The sequence below is a fragment of the Anneissia japonica genome, unplaced genomic scaffold (genome assembly GCF_011630105.1).
Source record: "Anneissia japonica isolate Jap-2015-1 unplaced genomic scaffold, ASM1163010v1 scaffold287790_len634930_cov199, whole genome shotgun sequence".
Lineage (NCBI taxonomy): Eukaryota > Metazoa > Echinodermata > Crinoidea > Comatulida > Comatulidae > Anneissia > Anneissia japonica.
The window spans coordinates 260,726-285,722 of NW_022748191.1; the positions used below are offsets into that span (position 1 = coordinate 260,726).

The 24,997-nt window shown below is 34.7% G+C and overlaps 2 protein-coding genes across 4 annotated transcripts in view; one reads left to right on the top strand and one right to left on the bottom strand.

The window, feature by feature from the left end:
• Positions 1-188: 188 nt before the first annotated feature.
• LOC117120717 (solute carrier organic anion transporter family member 5A1-like) lies at positions 189-13,687 on the bottom strand. The gene is made up of 10 exons (XM_033265772.1): positions 13,485-13,687; positions 11,020-11,770; positions 10,474-10,514; positions 8,881-9,123; positions 4,574-4,784; positions 3,979-4,156; positions 2,634-2,827; positions 2,249-2,313; positions 1,414-1,622; positions 189-1,151 (listed from the first exon to the last, which is right to left on the bottom strand). The coding sequence occupies exons 2-10, from the start codon at positions 11,730-11,732 to the stop codon at positions 1,056-1,058; spliced, it is 1,950 nt and encodes a 649-aa protein (XP_033121663.1). The 5' UTR covers positions 11,733-11,770; positions 13,485-13,687; the 3' UTR covers positions 189-1,055.
• Positions 13,688-14,258: 571 nt separating this feature from the next.
• The window catches only part of LOC117120719 (solute carrier organic anion transporter family member 2A1-like), a 12,831-nt gene continuing 2,092 nt past the window's right edge, over positions 14,259-24,997 (top strand). The window contains exons 1-8 of one of the 3 annotated variants that reach the window (XM_033265774.1): positions 14,259-14,430; positions 18,624-19,365; positions 19,967-20,323; positions 20,678-20,842; positions 21,448-21,664; positions 22,531-22,711; positions 23,412-23,605; positions 24,262-24,326. In XM_033265774.1, the coding sequence (XP_033121665.1) occupies positions 18,627-19,365; positions 19,967-20,323; positions 20,678-20,842; positions 21,448-21,664; positions 22,531-22,711; positions 23,412-23,605; positions 24,262-24,326 (1,918 nt within the window). In that variant the 5' untranslated portion in view covers positions 14,259-14,430; positions 18,624-18,626. The other 2 variants (XM_033265775.1, XM_033265776.1) reach the window with 2 other exon arrangements.

Here is a 24,997-nt window from a genome sequence, read left to right on the forward strand (position 1 = left end):
ACTGGCATAGTGTTTTCGGAAATAAATACCATTTTATACACATGCGCAGATCGATTCGCCAGCAGCAGCGAGTCGCCAGCAGTGAGATGTCACTGCAGCAAAACACTATTGTACACGGTACCAACGCTGTTCTAATATAGACAATGAGTAGTGCTCATAGTATTTGTTATGTTTTTATTATTCATTATTTTCGCTTGACTCGCATAAATAATTTTGTTCGAAGAACATTTTATGCAGTTGTACTTCGCAGCACTTCACTTGCAATTTGCAATTTCTAGTTTAGTAATATAATGATATTTTTAAATGTTCCATAGTATACACTTTGATGTTACAGTTGAAACTTCATATGTAGGATTCTTGAAGGAAAAATACCTACCCACTGCATTTTTTACATTACAAAACATTTAGTTTCATAATGAACGTACGCAGTATGTTTGATAAAAGTTCGCCATATGATGCATAGGCTTAGACCAACAATATTTATATATTATATACATTTCAACATAGGTTATTCAAGCTATTGTATTTTTGGGAATTTTACATTTATGTTTTCAACATAGGCTATTCAAGTTATTGTTTTTGGGAATTTTACATTTGTGTTTTCAACATAGGCTATTCAAGTTATTGTTTTTGGGAATTTTACATTTGTGTTTTTTGTAATTGAGGTGTGATAACCTGAAAAGCAGTTATAGGCCTATGAATATTTTCATCGTATGCCTTCAATATACATGCATTACAAAAGTGTTTGTATGTCATATTTCCCACTAAGATTTAACAACAAAAACATCTTCTTAAAAAAGCAGATTGTCAATGACCTGATTGTATCGGTTGAATATTAATTACACAACATTTAAAACTGGTTTTATTTTTATTTTTCATCCACTGCGACGATAGGGTATTTGCAATTCTGAAAAGATGAATGAGGGCATTTTAAGATTATTAGTTTGACTTTCCTTTTAATAAACTACACTATCAACCGTTGTACTCATGAATGTCCCCCTCCCAACCCTCACATACCATTTCCAATTGACAAGTATGATCAAGTACATTTTTAGTTAGCAAACTGTTACAGTATGACAAATTTCTTCTTCGTTCGTATGGTGTGGCACAATATCATTTTCCACAAGCTCCATTGATGGTTTTGATTTGTTCTGCGGAAATAGAAAAGGGAATTCATATAAAAGCGGATTCACAAGTAAATAACAACCACGATGACCACTACTACGCACTACTACTCTACCAGAAGTAGGCCGGCCTGTTTTTTTAAGTAGCATTTCAATTATTCTCTGGACACGTCGCATGGCCCATACCATTTTTCTCTGGTTCCGCCCCGTACTTGGTAATACTATAAATTGATTTGAACAATACCAAATAACGTTTTGAATAAGTGAAACACATTATGGCTCTACTCACCTTCAAACGATCGCGATTTATGCTGCCGTATACACAGAAAGTAAGCACTACGACTAAAACTTTTAACCCAACGAACAGTCCGATGAATGAGTAGCGATATCGCTCAAGATCGTAAACGAGACACGCTCCTTCACGACCACACGATTCCTGGCGAATCAAACACGCACTGGAAATAACGGCGCCAAAATAGATCGGAGCAGGAAAGTAGCCTAGCAAACAAAAGTGTTTTGATTTAATTACATAAGCAATAACTGATTCCATTAACAGTTTTAAGTCAGTATTATTAAACATAAACACAACATTATTTGCAGATATGCAGGGGCGGATCAAGGGTGTTTGTACCGGGGTGGTTCGAAACTCCCATTGAGGACGTATGCGACCGGCTCAGACAAAAACCTACATTAAATGTCGCATTTCATTTCTTCACACTAACACCCAAAACTTTTGAGAATCATAATTTTGAACAATTTCTTGTTTTTTCCAGTTTATAAAAGAACATTTCTGCTAAATAGCAATCACTAAGTCTAACTGAAGAGTATTTTAAAATTATTTTAAAATACAAACCCTAATATTGATTTTGGAAATGGGGGAATATTTTTCAGAGGGGCCTTTCACCAATATAGGAATTCATGGCCCCTCGTGGCCTCGTGAAGTTTCGAAGTTTTAGCCAATTTAATCTCTCCTATAACGGATTTCACACTTGGTTATAGGATTTTTATGGTTGCAGGGGAAGGTGGTTCCAAGGGATCTCCCGGATCCCCTACTGATATCTTGATATTTTTAGCCTGTTCGGTTAAGCCTCAAATTACAAAGTTAAGAAATTTAGATCGCTTACCAAGTACCCTAATGACAACAGAACCAAACGCTATCCCAAGTGCACGATCATTTGGGTCAACGGATCTGTAGTAATAACATTAATAATAAAAACCTCAATAAAACATTCATAATATTAATAATTAAATATTTTATTAATTGACTGTCTAAGTGGCCGATTGATTGATTGATTGATTGATTGATTTATTGATTTATTTATTGATTGATTGATTGATTAAATGGTCGGTTGGTCAATCGATCGGTCGTTCCATCCACCCATTTATTGATTGACTGCTTAGGTTCGAATGCTTAAGAAATATTTGTCGTGAGAAACGTTTTCAGCGTTTTTAAAATTTGACAGAACAATGACCAATCTGTAACACACAAGTCAGATAGAACATAATTACCTCAACGACAGCATAAGATTTGGATTTGTTTTCATAGCAGCGAAAATGGTAATAATAGCTACAATGAGGACAAATGGAAGTATCTTATCACATGTCCAGTCACATGATCCTTCAGTGGCAATTCCGCCTTCAATCAACCCGTCTGTAGTTTCCCATACATCTCCAGTGACTATGCAACTGCACCCGATGAAAATCTGTGAACGGAGTATGTAGGCATCATTTACATATTATGTACTATTTTACATTATTGACTTCTTACCTGTATTTCAAGATTCAAGGTTGCTTTTGACCATTAAAAATAACAGAACTTCATTTGAAACCAGACAGATGTTAAAAGTGTGCACTCAACCCAATTTTAAATATCGCCAAACATATATATACATCTTATAAATAGAAGCTTGCTCATACAGTACCGGTAGAACCCTTTTTAAAGGAACCCCATCGGGGACACTTTCGGAACCACAAAATGTCTCCTTATGGATGTCCCCTAAATGAGGATTGACCGCAGTGTTGAAAGATAAAAATAGAATAAATAACCATAACTTAGCAGCGTATTGTGCTGCTGAGTTTCCGTACTACGGTCGTGGTCCGTGACTACTCAGCTCCGTAGAGAGGTGCTTAATCTGTAGCTTTATGTTCACACCATTCCCAGTGGCAGATTCAAGTGGTGAGGGCGGCGGCCCCCACCTAATTTTTTTTAAATAAAAAAAATTAAGAAAGACAAAACATTATATTTAAATATTAGGGCTGAGAGTGGCATTTCCGGCCTTCTAGAGATGCCATAATCATAAATTTTCTTGCATCAGCCCCAATCATGGGTGGGTATAAACCCTCCACCTGTGAAATCCCTCGCTGGGGTCTCTATTTCAAATCCCTGGATCCACTTCTGATTCCTCAAGGAAAGATGGTTCATTCAGCCCCTGAATGAACCATAGCATCAAGGTAACACCCCCACCCCAAACTCCTCTGAAAGCTGTAATGGGTTCTAAGTTCACATGGCCAAGATGCAGTGTACATTGGGCATCCGTTTTTAAGTCTTTATCCAAGAAGACTTGGTTCTACCAACCGAACACTGTTCGAGGAGCAGCTCAAAGACCCAGCACCGATATTAAAGGTTGTAGTTAGCGGCGCCCCTGTTTCACTGCTCGACCACTCGACTATAATTTCCCCACGGTTTGTCACCAAAAAAGGATAGGACCTGTGGTAGCCCGTTGTACAATTTTTGGATTCCTAATTGTTCTGTACTTTAAAAGTAATCCATCGAAATCGTGCCAATGAGTTCGTAAGTTTTGTAACAGCAATTTCACCCCTTCGCACCCCACCCCTAATGAATATTATTGACTACCGTATCGTTGTTCGGAATGTCACCAAGTTCGTCCTTCATTTCTTCATTCCAAACGTCAATACATCCGGCATGACAGGCACTCGTATACGTTATTCCATCCGAGCCACACACAGGGTTATAAACATTCTCTGAACATGCGCAGTTCGAGTTACAGATGTTGTTAACATTTGGTAAGGAGCTACAATAGAATATAAAGATTAAATTAATTTGAAACCTTTTCAAGACAATGATTACTTTTCTGTTGGTTCATTTGTTCGTTAGTTCGTTCTTTCGTTCGTTCGTATACACTGTTACTAAGTTATTTACCTAAACTAACTCTAAATGCAAAAGAGTGAAATAGATAGTGTGAAATAGATTGAGTGAATTTGAATAATTTTTCACTATTTTAAGAATAATATTCGCTCATTTAAGAGTGAATTTTCATCCGAGAAAGAGTAAAATTGGATTGATCACTGAAGGCACTCTTTTAAAGTGAAATTCACTCTTTTACATTAAGAGAGTCCCGCCAATTAACCTAACATTGTAAATTATAAGCAACATTGATGCTAATATTAGGCACATCCAACTATAAATATAAAATCTTCTGAATATTTACCCTTGTTTGTAAGTAGTATTGTAAAAGGTAGTAACACCAGCAACAGCAGGGTTTGAGCATCCGATAAACAGCAAAGGGATGCCAAAAAGAAGTGAACTTATAGACAATATTGCAAGCATTTTACAAAGCCCAAGTGGAGTTAACTTGAACTTTCTGACAAAAAAACTACTGGCAATATTAGCGCACACACTTCCCGGTAAATTTATCACACCTATAAACAATACAGAAAGAAACAATTTGATTAATACCACAAAATGTAAACTTCCTTTCGTTTCCTCTCTTCCAGTATATCTTTTTTAATTAATCGGTACAATATATTTCTGCCGGAGTTACTTTATTTTCAACTTGTAGATAATATCTCATTATGTCATGTGTTAGCCATCTTTCGACCATCCTATTCGTTTTGTTTTTTTTTAAATAATAATAATGATACACAACAACGACGGCAATCATTTTGAATCAGGTGGTGTTTTTTTCGACGCACTGATAGCTTGTAAGCTGCAATTACGCCCAGGTCTACAGCATGATAATATGATTGAACTGATACTGTAATTTTATATGCCTATTGCAATTGACAAAACGTGTATTGCGGAATTAAATTATGTGATTGTACGCGCGTATACAGTATGCGTGAATGTTAATATTCAGTTAATGCCTTTTCCGCAGCGTAGATCAAGGCACGTTCCATTCCTAAAAGTTAAAAACTTAAATAGGCCAAAGTCCAACTTTCAAACAATGCCGAATTTAACTCTAAATATAAACATATTAAATCTAAACGTTTTACACATGTAGTCTAAAATCCAAACCAATAGTAAAACTATAAGACGTAACATATTTTCTAACTCGTATACATTAAAAACTTAAATCTAATATTTACATAATGTTCGTTTTCACTAGAGGCGATAGCAGCACACGACCGTGGTAGGGATGCGTACATTAATGCCCTTATGAAATTATGATATAAAATCGCTTTAATTTTCAACAAAGAAACAACAGTTTCCCACACATCCAGAAAACTAGTACTGGCGCCGCTTAGGACATTCGCTATTTAGTCGACAAAATACATTTTTTTATCGACAAAATGCTATTTTGTCGAACACACTGTATTCTTTTACCATAAAATGATATGAACCGTGACATGCACCCACAATGGCGGTGCTGGTTAGAACGGCATGCTGACCTATGGTTCCGGTGACGAGACAAGTCTTCTTTGGATAAGGACTCAAAACCGTGGTCCAGTGTACACAATTGGCTCGTGTGCATTTTAAAGAACTCAGTGCATCTTTCGAGAAGAGTAGAGGGTAGTTACCCCGGTGTACTGGTCCATTTCAGCCACAGAAGGAGCGTTTACGTCGCGGGCCATGTCAGGTGGCCTTATATCCTACCTGCGAATTCTTCTACCACACTACACACACTAGCTACGTAGTGAATCAAGAAGAAGATCATAAAATGATTATTTTGTCGACAAAATGCTATTTTGTAAGACAAAATTTATTTCGTCACCACAAAATGCTGTTTTGTCGACAAAATGCTATTTTGTAAGACATAATTTATTTTGTCACCAACAAATGTTATTTTGTCGACAAAATGTATTTTGTAAGACAGAAGTTATTTTGGCAACACAAAATGCTAATTTGTCGACACAAGCACTTTTCGTAGTTGACAAAAAGACTTTTGTAGAAGACAGAATTCATTTTGTCACCATAGAATTCTATTCTGTAGACAAAGGGACTTTTGTAGAAGACAGAAGTCATTTTGTCGACAGAAGCACCTTTTGTGTGAGACAGAACGAGTTTATATGCCAATGAAGAGGAGGAACCTCTTAGTAATAAATTTTCTCAAATACTACTTTCCCTCAATCAAGTTCAGGGCTAGCCTAATCCAGTCCGGCCCAGCAGGATAAATGTCAGGATACTTGTGGATACCACTCAGCTAGGCGCTACAGTAGAGCCCGAGGGGCTTTAAGCATTGTTGCAGACTTGCATTCTAAAAATAATTTTTAAAAAGGCTTTAGAGAGGGGCCTGGCTAGGCATAGGTCAGCCTCTACTGCTAGTATTATTAACTAGGCCTAATGCCTATAACAATAAGCTAACTACGGTAGGCCTATGGCCTAGGAATACCAGTAAGTAGCTTTAAATATGTATTGTCAATGATTAATCATAATATTAAACGTTCTGATATTAAATTAGCTCAGAAAAAAGAAAATATTTATTTCAAATTTTGCACCAGATAATGCTGAGATATATAGAAAATATACATTTCATTTCATATACATAGCATTTTGTCGACAAAATAATCATTTTACGATCTTCTTCTTGATTCACTACGTAGCTAGTGTGTGTAGTGTGTAGGATATAAGGCCACCTGACATGGCCCGCGACGTAAACGCTCCTTCTGTGGCTGAAATGGACCAGTACACCGGGGTAACCCTCTACTCTTCTCGAAAGATGTACTGGGTTCTTTAAAATGCACATGAGCCAATTGTGTACACTGGGCCACGGTTTAGAGTCCTTATCCAAAGAAGACTTGTCTCGTCACCGGAACAATAGGCCACTCTATTTTTAGATTTAATACTTGGTAAAAAATTTTCAAGTACTGTAATAATAAAATACTCGAGTGTAGATGACAACTAAAACTAAAATGAAAACAGCAATAAGCCAAAACCTATGAGAACACCAAGAAGGACCTCTGTAGCATTCTTACAGACATTAGCATCATCATGACATTTTTTTTATAACAAATTCTTTAAATTCAATTAATTTCATAACCTTATATAATAATTCTAAACCACAAATGTTGTACAGTATAGCATAATAAGGTCAAAATGAGTTATCCTGTTATGTACTAAGGTAATAAATAGGCCTACAGTATATTAGTTATAAAGTAGAAGTACTTGATCAGCCAACAGTTAAGGACCTCTTGACTATTAAATTGTCTCTAGTCAAACACTGCCCCAGGAGTGATAACTTAATTTAACAACAGATCGTATAGATATTATAGGATCTGTGATTTAACAGTCATAGGCCTACATCCTTCTGACCTAACATTCAAATCCAGTTAGTTAATTTAGATTTATTTTAATGTATTGTTAGAATGCCAATATACATATTTGTTCATAGCGTCATCCAACCAAGAAAAGGCTCCGCCTTCTCATTTGCATTTAACATCGTTTCGTCTCACACAAAGGTGTTTCTCGCGACGAAATTATTTCTGTCTTTTTAAAGTATTTTTGTCGATTACGAAAGGTCATTTTGCCGACAAAGCAGCAATTTTGTTTTTAAAAAGCTATTTTGTCGAAAAATAGCATTTTGTGCTGACAAAAACATTCTGCCTTAAAAAATAAAATTTTGTCCACAAAATCATCATTCTATGGTAACAGAATACATTTTATCGTCAAAATAGCGAATGTCCCAAACTGTAGAAAACAGTGGTCAGAAAGTGAACCGACGCAGGAAAGGCAAAACAATAAATCATATAAAAAAAAATCGGCAGCAAGATTCGAGAGTCGGACTCGGAATTTCCATCAAAATGCAGGCTCAGAGAGAGAGAGAGAGAGGATCTAGATGTGTATAAGAGACAGCGTATGCACTGTTACTAAGGTGGAAAGGGAGAGCACAGGAGAAGAGAGGGGGAAGAAGAGCTAATAGATACTTTGCAACAATTTAGGAATGGTGTATTGAGTCAGGTTGGTTCACAATTCGAATGGTAGATACTGAAGGATGATAAAATTGACAATTTGGAGACGTTCTTGATTGTTGTATTGTTTTAAGATCTCTCTGAGCCTGAAAGTGTTGTTATTTGAGGCATATGCCTAACACAGAACCGATCTCCAAGCAGATCAAATTGACCTTCCAACCGAAGCTCTCGGTGTCCAAAAACCAGCGGAGAATGTTTATTATTTTTTTTCTATTATGAGCCGAGACAATTCCAAATTCAAAAGTTATTGTAAGTTTAATGATTGTCAAATTTCTTGGGGTTTTTTTTTCAAAAAAGTACATATGAAATTGGATTAGTGGCGGTACAATCGGAAGGTATGGTAGTATGACTGGTGGATTTTCCGTCGAGAGCATCGGCTGGGAGGTCAGTAACACTATCAGAGGATCAGTGGTACCTTCGAAACCCTGTAATATAGACTGATATAAGTACACTATTATGCCACCATTTGTATCTTCCCAGATCAATAATTATGGTGAAGCGTTTCCCTATTACCACAATACTTACATTTAATTATTTAATTATAATTTGTTTTGATCATGTTATTGCATCCAATGAAAATTGGTCTTAAGAAAGATAAATTTTGACAAACCAAGTATAATAGAAGCAGTGGCGGCCGATACTGCAAATTGTTTCTCGATATATTTGGCGACGAAGAACATAAATCCAGCAACGATAGCCAAATCACAGGCGACTGTGAGTTTTAAGAACACGATTGTCGGGTTGGTAATAATCCTCTTCATTGCCTTCATAAGACCTTTCGTAGAAATACAAATTCGCACAAAATAAATAACTGTTACTAATACTGGTGGTACTATTACTACTACTACTAATACTATTTTTTCATTTATTTATTTTCCAGATCTTATTACAATACATCACAAAAAGAATCAACCACTATTCTGGCGGATTGTCATAAGCAAAAAAAAAATCAATAAATAAATAAAATCGCTATGCAAAGACTCCAACTAGTACTGAAACAAAAAAATACAAAAAATAACAAAAATAATAGACATAATTATAATATTAACAATAAGACAAAATAATAATAATAATAATGATAATAATATTAATAATAATAATAATATTAATAATAATATTATGTACAGTATGTTCTTATTGGGCACCGTTATTTTTATTATTTATTTATTTTTTATACTGTCAGCAAACCATTTAAATATACAGTATGCACACACACACAAACACACACCCACACACATACATATATATATATATAAAAGATATATATATATATATATATATATATATATATAGGCATATATATAAAAAATATATATAAATAAAATATATATACACAGTAGAAATATACAGGAGCTGTCTCTTATACACATCTAGATGTGTATAAGAGACAGAAGTAAAACTGCATAAAATGTCCTTCGAACAAAATTATTTATGCGAGTCAAGTGAAAATAATGAATAATAAAAATATAACAAATAATATGAGACACGACCCATTGTCTATATATAGAACAGCGTTGGTACCGTGTACAATATAATAGTGTTTTGCTGCAGTGACTTCTCGCTGCTGGCGACTCGCTGCTGCTGGCGATGACTCGCTGCTGGCGAATCGATCTGCGCATGTGTATAAAATGTATCAAGCAACAGAAACCAAAGCTGTAAAAAACACTCATACATAATTTATAACAATGACAATAAAGTTTATCATGATTATATTTTATCTTTCTTGAGAATGAAGTATGAACATGAGTATATAGCGGACTGTATTCACACAGGACTATATCTGTCTCTTATACACATCTAGATGTGTATAAGAGACAGTTTTAAGCCTTGTCTGTATGTAAAGTATAAACACACTTTTGTGGCTTCAACCAGCTGGTAAAATGTAGCTACTACAGTATGCCTTGTCAGTTGTGTTAGTGCCAATGATATTTTTATTTTTAGTTCAATAGATAATATGTTTAGATAACCTGTTTTTTGACTGGTTTTCTTTACTTCTCCCATATCGTGGGCATTTCTTTTAAATAAATATAATAATAATATATAGCGTTTAATGCCACCTAGGCCTCTAAGCGCTTCACATTATTACTCCCAAATAACCAGGTGCAGATCCAGTTGGGAAAACTGGGGAACGTGCCCTTGTTTTGTCACTAAATTTTTAAAATATCAATGCATATCAATGTTATGTGCTTACTCACTTATCTACTCTGAAACTGTTTGAAAAATTGAGGGTCTGCCATTGATAACCTGAAAAATTTTATCATAGATTTTTTAAACATTTGAGTAGAGATGTTTTAAGTAGCATAGGTTTACCAAACAATCACATCTAAGAATCATGCATTCAAATTCAATTTGTTTACTGTGCAAATATTCTGTATTACAGTACTATTGTGAAGAAATCTAACATAATGTGGCAATTTGCCACTCACCATGAATTTTGGAAGCGTAAGATTCCACCATAGACACAGATTTTGATGAACGAACTTAAGAGACTGTTTTGTAACGATTTTAAACAAGCAAAGAATAGTTCTAGTTTGTCTTTTGTTTGCATATTAATAAAGTTATCGAGTGGTACAGTATAAAAGTAGAACATTGTCTTTTGCATGTAAAATTTGAAATCCAATGGTCCCAAGTTGGAAGAAGCCACTTCCGGGAGACCTGTATCTAAATATTTTTTGCTGTTCATAGTGATACCTGTCTCTTATACACATCTAGATGTGTATAAGAGACAGGGTGATAGGCATTTGATTGCAATGATGGCTTACCAATGTAAATCGACATGGTAGTTGAATCCACTGTTGAGTCATCCAAGTACGTAAGAATCAATGGGAACATTGGTGCCGACCCGATACCAATCAGGATTTGCCCCATTATCAACCATGCCACACCTAACTGTTGCCCTTCTTTTGAACCCCCGGGTGCACACCCATCCTGAACCACGTCACTGAAACACAGTTCATTGTCGGTATCGATGTAACTAGTACCATCACTGTCATTATGCAGTACTAAGTGGTTATTGAGTATAGGTTCTGAAGTAAAATGTGGTATTGAAAAAAGAAAGTGGCCGATCCCTACGATTATGCCACTAACACAAAGTATCCTAGGACGGTGAAATTTTGCGCCGTAATAGGTGATGAAGATAACGAGCGAAAGTGTCACTATGTCGTTTACGGTAGCAATAAAACCAGATTCGGAACTTGAAAGCTGGAATTGCTTTTCAATAGTACTTATACTTCCACCTAGATAAGCCCCAGCTGCTACAAGTACGGTGTATAAAAGTATTATGAGAGTTAGAAATGCCACTGGATTATTAAAACAATTACATCTGTGGATTAAACAATTCGTGTCGTTGTCATCATGGTTCAGCCGCCTTGAATATGGACGTGTAGTGTGACTGCTCGTGTGGTGTTTTTCTTGTCGTTGTTCATTACCGTCGACATTAGGCAGGGAGTCGTATTTGTACATGTTCAATCGTGGTCAAGATTGCGTCTTCTTCGATTTGTCTGTAAATGACAGTAGTTGAGTGAGATCAACAATGATTATTTTATATAAGAACAAGATATGGGCGTGAAAAACTATAGTAAATAAAAACAAAATAATAATAAAAATACCATTAGATTAGTGCAACCAGTGCAAAGCACTGTTGCCGGGGACTTTTGAGGCCTCTCTCAATACTATTTTAGAGGCCATAATTATTGATTAAATTCATAGAATATATGACTTGACCATATTTTGTTTTCAATATTCTTGAATATTTGTTTGAAATATGTCATAGATATATCTTTTCGTAAAATCTGTTTTAAAAATCTAATAATTGGACCCCACTAATCCTTTGTCTCTGGGTCTGATCAAGTGCCTCTAGGAAACTTAAAAGTACCCCGATTAATGTGCTCCGGACATCATTTGCCAAAAATCGTCAGAAAGAAACTCTGTAGGCCTATCCTTTTTACCGGGCTTCACATTAAAGGGCGCGGCTATCATCTTGCACTGGGGCCCGTCATCATCCTCGCTACGCCAATGAATTAGATATTGAATCTAAAGTAAATATATAGCACCACTGCTTTTTTCCAGGTCTACAGCCTCTAAATTTGCTTAGTCATCGATTAAGTAATACTGTACTATTTCTCATTTTGTTTTCTTTGCAAGGTAGCTATTATATAATGTATGACAATAAAAGGCATGGTTTATAATATTATTTATAATAATGCGTATAAATTTTTATCTTAAATATAAAATTAATGAAAAATGGAGGCACCGTTGCCGTATAATGGCCGTGCGTTTAAAAATACACCACTTTTACATTGTTCAATGTTCAGTCCATTGATGAGTCACCATGATTTGGTTTGGATGGCCTATCTTCATTCGACTTCATGTGACTATTCAGTTATTAGTTTAAAAGTCAGTGTCACATGCTTGTGGTGGTGTGTTTATACAAGAGAGTGGCACACCCCAGATTTGACGTTTGTTAATAATAATAATAATAATAATAATAATAATAATAATAATAATAATAATAATAATAATAAATAATAATGCATTTATAATGCGCCATCTATCTAGGTAAACCTATTCCGAGGCGCACACAAACATACTAAAAATGGAAAATTAAAAAAAAACAACCTTATCTTGTTCATACAAGACAGGTTACATACCAGATTTGATATGTGGCCATACAAAACAGGTCACACACCAGGTTTGATGTGGGTGTATACAAGACAGGTACACACACGTATTCAGGGGCGGATTTAGGGGGGCGGCCCCGCCCCCCCCCCTTTGGGAGGAAAAAAAAGAAAAAAAGAAGGAAAAAGAAAAAAATGAAAGCCCACAACGCCTCAAATGTTATTTGCGGGCGTCTAGAACACAAACATTTCGCGGGGGCATGCCCCCGGACCCCCTAGGACATTGTTGTCTCGATCGGTCCAAATTTTTTTTTATTTAACACCGAGGGCCGCACCCAAATTTCGATGTTTCCAATGCGCTTCCATAAACCTTCATACACTACTTTTTGACGAGTTTTTGCCCAGTTTTAATATTATACTTTTTTTTTAACAGATAATAGGTGCCTGGCCGAAAAAAACAAGGTTTTTCTAGCCAAAGATGGTTGGCGGGCCGCACACATAGGGTTTTTTAATTCATTTTCGCGTTGCGCAAATAATCACTGCCGGGCATTTGAGAACTAACTAAATTGTAAAGGTTTTTACAATGTTTATCGCTTACCTTTTGACGATTTTGACTCAGTGCACACTTCTGGTAAATGAAGGTATTGTTGAATAAGAGGTTGGGATGGCTCTCCCTTGGACGATGCGTGATAAATTTATCTTGAGTCAACATATATTCTTTGATATATTTGATATGCTCTATTTTTATGTTTACATACCGGTACATGATTGCAAACAGGAGCGGGCTGGGTCTAGTATAGAGTACTACAGTCGTCACAACGCCAAGTGGCGCTCTCTGTTGTCAACAGACGTAGGTTACCGTTCATTACGCCTGAATGACTGCAAGACTTTCTGGAATAGGCATTTCTAAAAAAAGAAAACAAATCAAAGGCAAAATGAAAGTTATAGTATAAAGGAGCGTATTATTTTTCAACTAGGTACTTTGAAACCTCATGGACTGAACGTCTCATTTAAATCTTTTAGAGATTAATTTGTTATTTTATTTATCTTGCTATGATGCATTCTGTGACTATTATACTATGACTTTCATTTTGCCTTTGATTTGTTTTCTTTTTTTAGACCTATGTCATTACACGCCTTCTAGGCGTAGCTGTTTGTATTGTCTTACTATGTTCATTGTTTTACTATGCCGCCAGTACCGCCGTTTAGGCTTTACCGATGCCACCGCTTCTTTTGTATATGTTCTCTATATAACCCTGTTCATTCCACTATCCTATCAGTACCTGATGATGACCTATGGTCGAATGGCGTGGTCGAAAGTACTAGTACAATAAATATTTTATTTTTTAGACAGATACAGAACTTTGTTTGGCTTCTTAATTATATAATACGAATCTATCCATGCAGCAACTTTGATTTGAATGACTTGCAAAGAATTGTGGTCATAAAAGAAGTCAGCTACGGCTAAGAGGGTTTTTAACAATCGTTATGAAAGCCCACTCAGTCAGACCTGGTGTTATTGTCTGGGAACATATATATAGACGGTAAGTACTGTAGGCATTAATTGAAATATTACAATCTGTGGATACACGGAGAGGTAAAAAAAACTCTCACAATTTAGCTTGTAGAATAGGTGTAGGTTTTATAGTTTTGTAAGTTCGTAAAATTCCAACAAGAAAGAGAAAAGTTCGCTCAATTTATGTCAGGTTTGTGTAGTCACTAGCCGAATCGGCAATCAGCTGCCTCGGAATTATGCTATGCATCTCATCTGTATACCTTATGATAATATAAGTACAAGGGCAAAAAATCAGCAATATAATGAATAGAAAACAGTACAAGTATATCAATCTCAACGTAGTGCTTATGTAAGTGTGACCCAGCAAACACAAACATTATAACGATCGCGAATGTCGTGGTTAGGTGGTGTGTCAGAAAATAAAAATATACGGTAACGTGTATACAACATTGTTCAAACTTTATTTAATTGAGAAATTACGTTCTAAAAAGTACTTATGGTGTAAAAAATAACCACGTTAAAATTGTTAACTGGGAAGACAGTTAATGTACAGCAATTGCCTGAGAGATGCAAGCAAATTTCGGCAATGGAATATTTCGAATTAGGGAGCTTTTTATGAAAGTATCCTAATTGTATTCTCTTCATTTCCTTTTTCCTTTATCTTACATTTCTAAGAGTTAAGTGTGAATTTTCATTGATACTTTGTTTGTGTTTCTACTTCTGCCGTTTTTAAATTTTAAGGTTTGAAATTGAGGATACATGCACGTTTTGAAAAAAAAAATCAAATCCAAACTGACTGCAACACTACAAGTAAGGAGAGTCTGACGTTATAAACAGTCATTGAGGTTGTCATCACGACACTGTGCATCATTATAGGAACCTAGTACTAAACATAATAAAGAGACATATCAGAGTTTCGATACCGTAAATTCTTATAAAATTTCCTGGGCTTCAGTGTCGCGCTAATTCCAGCAACAGACAGTTTTCGCCATGACAAGACCTAAGATTGACACAATGCAACAGCCCTCTATTATATTGATTAGTTTCCTCCATATAATTCCTCCATTTATTGTTATTCAGATGACTTACTTTTAACAACAATCATGACGAGTCTCGTTTGAACCCTATCAAAACATATCTATACTGTTTAGTAAACGAAGTATAACGATTGAGCTGGAATTTACAGTTTGAATAGGTCTAGGCGGCCTAATTGTACGTATATTGAATAATACTATCCTTGACTATTAAGGGTGAGATTTGTTTGAAAATGCCAAAATGCATAATTTCTCTTATTATTCTCCTAGGTAAAAAAGGACAAGAGTAAGTGTAGACAAAGTAAGATTGTCTTGTCCAAAGACACTAAAGCAATGGGACGACCGTCAGGTTCAATTTTACGATCCTATATAATATATAGCCCACAGTCTTAATATTGAATATTGACCCTATGCCTGCTCTATGAATTATAGTGAAATGATATTAAATAATATTAATTCGACCGGTTAATGTTAATTAACAATATTAATCTGCAATACTACCTTGTACTTTAACACTGAATACCAATGGAACAGGGACATGTACATTTACCCTAGAAACGTTTTATTTGACATTCACCCTGGTAACTAAGAAGATGGGGAAAGCCCTTGTTCTTCTTTTGTGTCACCAAGAAGCAGTACTTTATGTCAGCAATGTGTCAATGCTTTGATAACATTGGATAATTAATTATTCGTCTTTGTAACTACTGATTTGACTGAGTCCTTATTAGAAAACAACAATTATAATGTTAACCTAATCTCATTTTATGTTAACTTTACTTCATTTATATATTCAAGTTAATGTTTTAGATAAAGAGTTGGCCATATGCGTTGGCCATATGAGTTGGCCAAGTATTCGCTTGGTATATTGTTTTATTTTAAATGCATTTAATAGTTTTAATAAACAGTTTACATTTTGCTTAATATTAGAAATAAATTGAAACCTCAAACTCAATTATTATTATTTAGTCAGTATATTCACTTTAATGTTGTAATGACAGTAAATCAGAGTTTATGAATTACGTTTTTTGAGTTGATTAATTGTTTGCTGAACGTTGTTATCAAATGTATCAATATGTATTTTGATTATATTTTTATCGAGTAGTTTAACTGTATTTTAATTGTTATGTGTAAATTAGGATGTCCAACATATTGTCATATACAATATTGCAAGCTATTTGACTTTATGTAGGCCTATAGGTTTCCCTATAGAGTGATGCCAGCTGGTAAGTTAATAATTTTTAGGTGACGACTTCAATGTTGATGTTTAATTCAGTGCATTTCCTTGTATTTAGGAAATTGGAACATTGAATGAATTATTTTAACTTCTTTTTATCTTATATTTGTGACGTTATTCATATCATACGATATATTATCATAATTTAATTCCATTAAAAGCTACACAGCTTGCTTCTACCACTAAAGTTAATGGTATCAGTTATCATATACAGTAATATGGCCGTATTCGACTGGTCGTTCTTCGTTAAACCACGCCCACCTGCGCAGTGGTAAAATCCTACTTAACGAAGACGACCAGTCGAATAGAAAACTGGTAAAAACAAAATGGCTGCATAGTTACCGCGATACACGCTGCGTAATCAAGGCTGCTTCAGATTGTGCCACTATGGGTTTTTCGTTAAAAAAAAATGTATTCCTCCCGTTTTTGAATTCTGTTAGCCTACAATTATTATTTGACTTCAATGTGGGTAAATGTGTATGTGTGTGTGTGGGTGTGTGTGTGTGCCTTTCTTATGTTTCTAGAAGGGCATATTTTTAAGTGTTTTAGTTTCTTTTTGTTTAATTATAACAGTGAAATTGTAATTTCACTGTTCCCTGATTATATCTATTTATGTATATTTTGTTTAAAGGCAGTTCAGATACGTCATATGCTTTTTTTTTTTTGCTGTACCTTGTCCACAATGACTGAATAAATGTTAAATTCAATTAAATGTTAAAATGTTAAATTAAACGTTCCGTCTGTAACACAGGTTCCGTTTAACTCGTAACACAGGTTGGTGGGCCAGGGATGGCGCCAGGAATTCCCCGACGAGGGGTCTAAGCTCCCCGACGAGGGGTCTAAGCTCCCCAACAAGGGGTCCAGGATCGAGAAAGCCTAGCCCCACACCCCCCACCCACCCCCTCCCTTTTCGGGGAAAATTAATTTGTCGGGGAGTAATTAAATTTGTCGGAGAATTTTCTTTCTTTCTTAATTAAAAGATAATAAAATTTTGTGTTATTATTATGGGATTCTGTATTTAAAAAGGATATCGGGGTACTAGCCCACCTGTGCCAGAGTTGCCGGACAGGGGTCAAAGGTCTCCGATGGTAGACCGATGTCCCCGACTAAGAAAAGTAGCCGTGGTCAGGCGTCGCTCAAAGTCTATCGAAAGTGTTGCATGGGCGAAGCCTCCACCAAAAAAAAAAAAAAAAAAAAAATGAAAATTCGGGGGTTTCAAAGGCTTATTTAATCGATTTTGGAGTCTACTAATATGTAGAAAATACGTATATTTTTTTTCTTCCCGACAAATTGTGTTTTTTCTCCCCGACGGGGGTGGAAATAGCTATCCCCAACGGAGGGTTCTAGCCCCCGGCCCCCGCTGGCACCACCCCTGTCTCTCATGCTTCATAGGCACTTGCTACCCAAACCATCATAAAAGTTCCAGGAAGAATAAGTCTAATAAATAATAAATGAACAGACTCTTAGAATTCCTTTGAATTCAGTTGTATGAAAAAGTGTCCCTGGCGGGATCAGAATATGTAACCTTTCGCTATCAAGGCTATTGTCATAGCCATTAGACAACTTTTGGTTATACTTTCTTTCATACAACACTGACTGAAACGTTCACACATGCTTCAGTTATTGATAAGCTAGAAAAGCTTATAGGTCGCAGCTAGGAAGTCATAGTAAATTATTTTCAAATTAGGTATGCTGCGGTATGGACCATTGTCCTTTGTATGTTGTACCTACGTAAACGTAAACATTTTCATACAACTGAAAGGGGAACTTTATGTTGAAGGGCTATGCTTGATACGATTATAATATATTTGTTCCTATCTAAGCACTGTTATTATTATATATCTATTTGTATGTAATATAAATAATATTGTTATAATATATAATTATATTATTCATTATTATTATTGTTGTTATCTTTAATATCATAATAATTATTTTAATTTTTACTTGCAGACGATGTCGGCAACTGGGCAAAAATTAGATATCAAATATGATTCCATCCCAGATATCGTCGATGATGACGGAGTAAACGATTCACAAAGCCGCGTACACTGCACCCCCAGTGCACATTCTCTGTCACCAAAAAACGATAATGACGATACGGATTGTTTTATTCACTGCTGTAATCGTGTCAGTAACCCAGTGGCATTTTTATCCGTGATAATTCCTTTGTTTTCCATCTATATGGGAACGTTAACTTATTTAGGTGGCTGTATAAGTACCATTGAGAAGCAATTCCAACTTTCAAGTTCTCAATCTGGATCAATTGCGACTATAAACGACATAGTGAGCTTATCTTTAGTTGTATTCGTCACATACTACGGCTCAAAATCTCACCGTCCGCGCCTAATCAGCGTTAGTATTGTCATCGCCGGCATCGGAATTTTTCTTCTAGCTGTGCCGCATTTTACCGCCAATCCCAGCGTATATAGACCTACTGAAAATAGCGACTTGAAGGTTAACCATACTGACGAATCTGACCACTTGATGACCAACAATGAGTTATGTTCTGTGGGTGATGTGATCGAGGACCGATGTGCATCTGGTGAAATTACTGAAGAACAGCCCTTAAATGTGTTCTGGTTAATAATTGGTCAGATATTGATCGGCATTGGAGGCGCGCCAATGTTTCCGTTGACCATCACTTATCTGGACGACTCGACAGTAGATTCCACGACAACCTCAATATACATTGGTAGGCTATTGTATTTTACTATTTATTCATTCTTTCATTCAATCATCCATCCATTTATTCATTTATCCATTCATTCATTCATTCATTCATTTAATAATTCATTAATTCACTCACTTAAAATTCATTCATTCATTTATTAATTCATTCATTCATTAAGTAGGTAGTGTTATACATTTTTGTTGTATATATTATTTAATCTTTGCATGATCATATTGTAAAACAGCGTTCTCATTTCAACTGTATACGTTATCATGCCTAAATATTTTTTAATAGATTGTTGCTCATTCATTCATTCATTCATTCATTCATTTCTTCATCCATTCATCATTCGTTCATTAATTTATTATTTATCCATTCATTCATTCATTTATTCATTCATTCATTCATTCATTCATTCATTCATTCATTCTTTCATTCATTCATTCATTCATGCATTCATTTATTTATTTATTCATTCATTCATTTATTCACTCACTCACTTTCATTCATTCAATTATTTATGGATTCATTTATTTTTTCCGTTATTCATTGATAAACGTTTTTATTCATTCATTTCCATGTTTACATATTTTATTGACATTCAGTATTTTGTAAATTTCAGCTGGAATATTCGTCGCTATGGGATTGGGTCCTTTCATAGGATTCATGGCGAGTTTCCAATGTCTTTCTCTGTACGTGGATTTCGATCGAGTAGATGGAGAAAACATTCCGACTGATCCTCGTGACCCTCGTTGGATAGGGGCTTGGTGGCTTGGATTTGTCTTGGCCGCTGTGCTAATAGTGGTCCTATCTATTCCCTTGTTTTTCTTTCCTCGAAATTTAAAGAAATACGAATGTACATGTTGTGGTGAAAGATCGAAGAATACAGAGCAAGAGGAAGAAAAATTCAGTATTGCCGCTGTATACAAAACAGATTTTATGAAAGATAAAAAAAATGGTATTTTGGCCAGTCTGAAAGGTATACAATAAATTTTGTTTCAAGATTCATTTCTAATTAGATTGTCACGTGGCAATTTCTGTGTCTCTTGCAACAAGACAGGACAATTTAATATTGTCCCACAAAGCATTGTTTGATGATATTGATTTAACATAGATTAAAAAGCTGCTATAGCTATTAGGCAGTAGAAATGATAAACTACGAATTAGCATTGCAAAAAAAAAGTTTCATTGAAAATAATGGTGGTTTAATAATATTATATCATGTGATTTCAAATAAACTTTTTCAAATCAAACTAAATATATTATAATATGATATGCCGTATAATAATCAGAAAGGCCTTATGTTGGATTAATTTTACTTAATTTTTCATAGGACTTTTACTAGCGTTGAAGAGGTTACTGACCAACCCAACACTAATATTTTTAACCATGACTGTTGCATGTAACCTAGCGATCGTCAGTGGATTTGCGTTTTTCATTGCTAAGTACGTAGAGAAGCAGTATGCAGTCTCGGCAGCTACAGCGTCCATTGTTATTGGTTTGTTAAAACAGATATTTTATAATAATAATAATAATAATAATAATAATAATAATAATAATAATAATAGTAGTAGTAATAATAATAATAATAATAATAATAATAATAATAATAATAATAATAATAATAATAATAATAATAATAATAATAATAATAATAATAATAATAATAAATGTGGAAAAGAACTTTTAATCCATGTCGGTAATGTTTAAAAATACATTATACACTTTTAATTGCAAGGATTGGCAAAATTCCGAGGGAAAGTCCCCACTGGCGAGTTGGTAAATCATACGCAACTGAGATCTTCATGGCCAATGTGGGCTTGTTCCGTCCCAATATATACACTATATTTTCTTCTTATAAATCATATACAAACAAAACATTAGTTACATTATGATTTTTGCGATATGTGCTTTGATATTTTGCAACCAATTTGTATTAAATTAAGATTATTATTAGATTAAGTTAATGAATCCATTTTAGCTTGTTATTGATGTGCTGAGAATCTTAATAATCTAGAGGTTATAAGGATAAGAGACAGAAATTGTCCAGATAATGCATGAATGCATGCCTCTCAACTCAAGATATGTTTTAATTTCTTACAGGTGGAATAAACTTACCAGGAACTGTATTTAGTAATGTGCTGAGTAGCTTCTGTGTAAAGAAATTCAACTTAACTCAATTCGGGCTTGGCAGAATGCTGGTAGCCATTGCTACTTGTTCATTTCTTTTTTCCATTCCTCTATTATTTATTGGATGCTCCAATCCAGGGATTGCTGGTGTTACAACACATTACAATACTTCATTTAACCAAGGGCAAGGGTGAGTGTAATTTTAAATGTTTGAATCAACAATCCCATTCATTTCAAACATAAAACAGATTCATATATGTAATAAATAGACTTTACAATTTTAAATGTAAACGGAACCTAAAACAAAGGAATGTTTTAGGTTCCGTTGATGTTTGGTGATTTAAAAATATGATTAAATTAATTATTATCAATTAAACTTATTGAAAGTTATCTATCGTTATTTATTTATTTATTTATTTATTTATTTATTTATTTATTTATTCATTCATTCATTCATTCATTCATTCATTCATTCATTCATTCATTCATTCATTCATTCATTCATTCATTCATTCATTCATTCATTTATTTATTTATTTATTTATTTATTTATTTATTTATTTATTTATTTATTTATTTATTTATTTATTTATTTATTTATTTACCCAGGGTGGCCCAAACAGTTAAATCACTGATTTCCATTTGGGCCTGCATTTAAAGCACATGGTCGTAACCGGTTATATTTTCTTAATTAGTATATATATATATATATATATGTTTTTTTGTTTGTTTATTATTTATTTATTATTATAACATCATTATTATAACATGAAAAACAAAAAAAATCAAGTACATAAATACACAAAAATGAGAGCAAGAGGATAACCCTATAAGCTCTATGAGCTTGTTTCCATAGGGGTCTTCGACCAATAAAAATAGAAGCAAATATTAAAAAAAAAAAAATAATAATGTTTTTATTAAATGTTTTTTAAGTAAATATTTAAATGTATTAAAGTTTTCAATTTCCTTTAAACAATTTTGCAATTCATTCCTATAATATAGGCCTATGATTATTATTTATTAAAAACTCATCACTGTTATTACCGTATCTATCAGGTTGTTACCAAACTTAATCTACTCCTGCAATTCCAACTGCGCATGCCCAGATAACGTTTATAAACCTGTGTGTGGTTCTGACGGAATCACGTACAGTAGTGCGTGCCATGCTGGATGTACAGATGTATGGAGAGAAGGTATGGGGAATCTGGATGAAGTAGGCTTATCAAACAACGAAACGGTAACTAACTGAACAATTTAAGTCATACTGTAAAATTGTTACATAATAAGTATAATAATTTTATGGGTGTCCTGTTATCTATTTTGCTCCCACTTGACAACAAATTTCAGAGATTTTGCATTGCTGAGTTTTCATTTTTTTTGTTTTTTGTTTTTACAATGGGAAAATTAGAAGTCGAGATTCATTGAATCGTTTTCAAGAAAGGGAAAACCTAAACTTTTAATGACTGAATAAAGTCATTAAAAGACACCTCAGAAATCGGAAAAGCTCATGACCCTCCGTTCTCTTTGGGGTTCATCCATTCATGAAAAAAAGAATACGTATGCAGCAACTACTCAATTATTTTTATGTATAGGCTTGTCACGCCAAAATTGGTAAGGGGCTAACCTAACCGTTTTCAAGAGGGGAAAACCTTGAATTTTGAAGTACTTAAAAGACACCTCAGAAGTCACAAAATTTTTCTGGACCCCCCCCCCTCCCTTTCTTTTTTGGTTTTTTTAGAAACATCCTGACTCCCTCCTAAATGTGAACCCAGATCTGCCCCTGTTAAAATGTAAATGGACCGTTCCAATTGCCCCACCTCAGTCGATAAAAATATAAAAGGAAATAGGGATTTGGGATTCGAAGAAATCTATTTTGCTTTTGTAAATTTCTAATAAAGTAAATAACCTAACAATAACTATTATGGGTGTTTCTAAAGATTTATGTTGGATGCAGCTGTATAACCACTGGGGATGAATGGGAAACTACAGACGGATTGATTGAAGGAGGATCTGGCACCGAAGGATCATGTGACTGGACATGTGACAAACTTCTTCCGTTTGCCTTGATTGTGGCTGTAATATCGGTCTGTGCTTCTATGAAACCAAATCCGGGAATAATGCTACTGTTGAGGTGATTATATTTTATTAACGTTAAACCTTGGTATTGAATTTATTTCTTAGATTCACAATAGACATTAAGTATAGGGCTATATTCGCCAAAGGATGGAATTACAGTAACTCTGTGATCTCTACAAACGTCAACAGAGTTCAGCTTTCACATAGATAGTAAAAATAATTATTCCAACCTTTAATGTACTACCGTACTGTAAAGATCAGAGGTGATTCGTGAGGGGAGGGATCGAACCCATGAATTCCAGATAACTAGTCATAACTGTATCATATCCACAAAACCATTGGGCTTGCGCTTAATGGCTGTTCAATGAGATCCCCAAGAGACAGTGAGTACTGCAATGCTATTATACTAGATTATCAGTAGTGGCGTAACAAATAGGCCTGAGGCCACTGATTGGCTAAAGTTTATTCGGGCGCCCTAATACCATGGGACCACATAGGGCCCAGAAGTGTACGGTGCAACGTTGCTCTGGCAAAAGAAATGCCAATATCCTGGAAGGTCCACGCTTATAGCCAGTGAGAACTCATAATTGTCACGCCACTGAATCCAACAATACAAAAAGAAAGTAGCACCAAAGTAAGTTTCAACGTACGGTAATACAATATTCATGTATGCATCCTTATGATATTAATTATTTATCTTTGTTTTTACAGATGTGTTGAACCAAGTGACCGTGCTCTCGCACTTGCGGTTGGCGGCGTTGTAATAAGAGTGCTTGGTACGCACTATATTATGATCACTTCCAATTCAAAAAAATAAGTAAACGGTTAAATGGGGACAAATTCAAAAACAATGGACAAAGATGTACAATAGATGTACACACTCTCTCTCTCTCTCTCTCGTACTCTAACCTTAAATAGGGTGAAATAGCTTTTCAAGCAATTTCATTTATTGTATATATTCATCTTTGTGTCGAATTGGTAATAAATAAGTAAAATAAATTTATATACCATTGGTTAATAATAACTTTACAAATTGCACAATTCATCGTGTCAAGTCCCCTTTATTTAAATTATTATTGACGAAGAGATACTTTATTATGAGAAATGTGAATAGATTTATAGTGATACTTACTCGACTTCTTAAACGACAAGACGAGATCTCCGAAGAGATACTTTTATTATAAGAAATGTAACACGTGAAGAAATAAACTGTGAAATATTTAACAGTAATGCTTCATATTAAAGTGTGTGCGTCAAATACTTTCTAGTGCTGTATGGGCATACCGTAGTGCTAGATGGATCGGATTCGAACTTTCAACGAAAGTCCAATGGCCTAGTTGGTTAAGAAGTTTACATAGATAGCAAAAGCTCCCGGGTTCAAATCCCGGTTGAGGCAGTTTTTCGCACTCCCAGATTCCTCTTCTTTACCGTTTAAAATTTATTCACG

Excerpts from the sequence above, each read along its gene's own strand:
- LOC117120717 (XM_033265772.1), bottom strand. The coding sequence starts at position 11,732 with ATGTACAAATACGACTCCCTGCCTAATGTCGACGGTAATGAACAACGA. Across the intron at positions 2,828-3,978 it reads ACATTCCGAACAACGATACG|ATTTTCATCGGGTGCAGTTG; the intron begins GTAGTCAATAAT and ends CTCCGTTCACAG. Across the intron at positions 1,623-2,248 it reads TGTTGTCATTAGGGTACTTG|GCTACTTTCCTGCTCCGATC; the intron begins GTAAGCGATCTA and ends TTTGTTTGCTAG.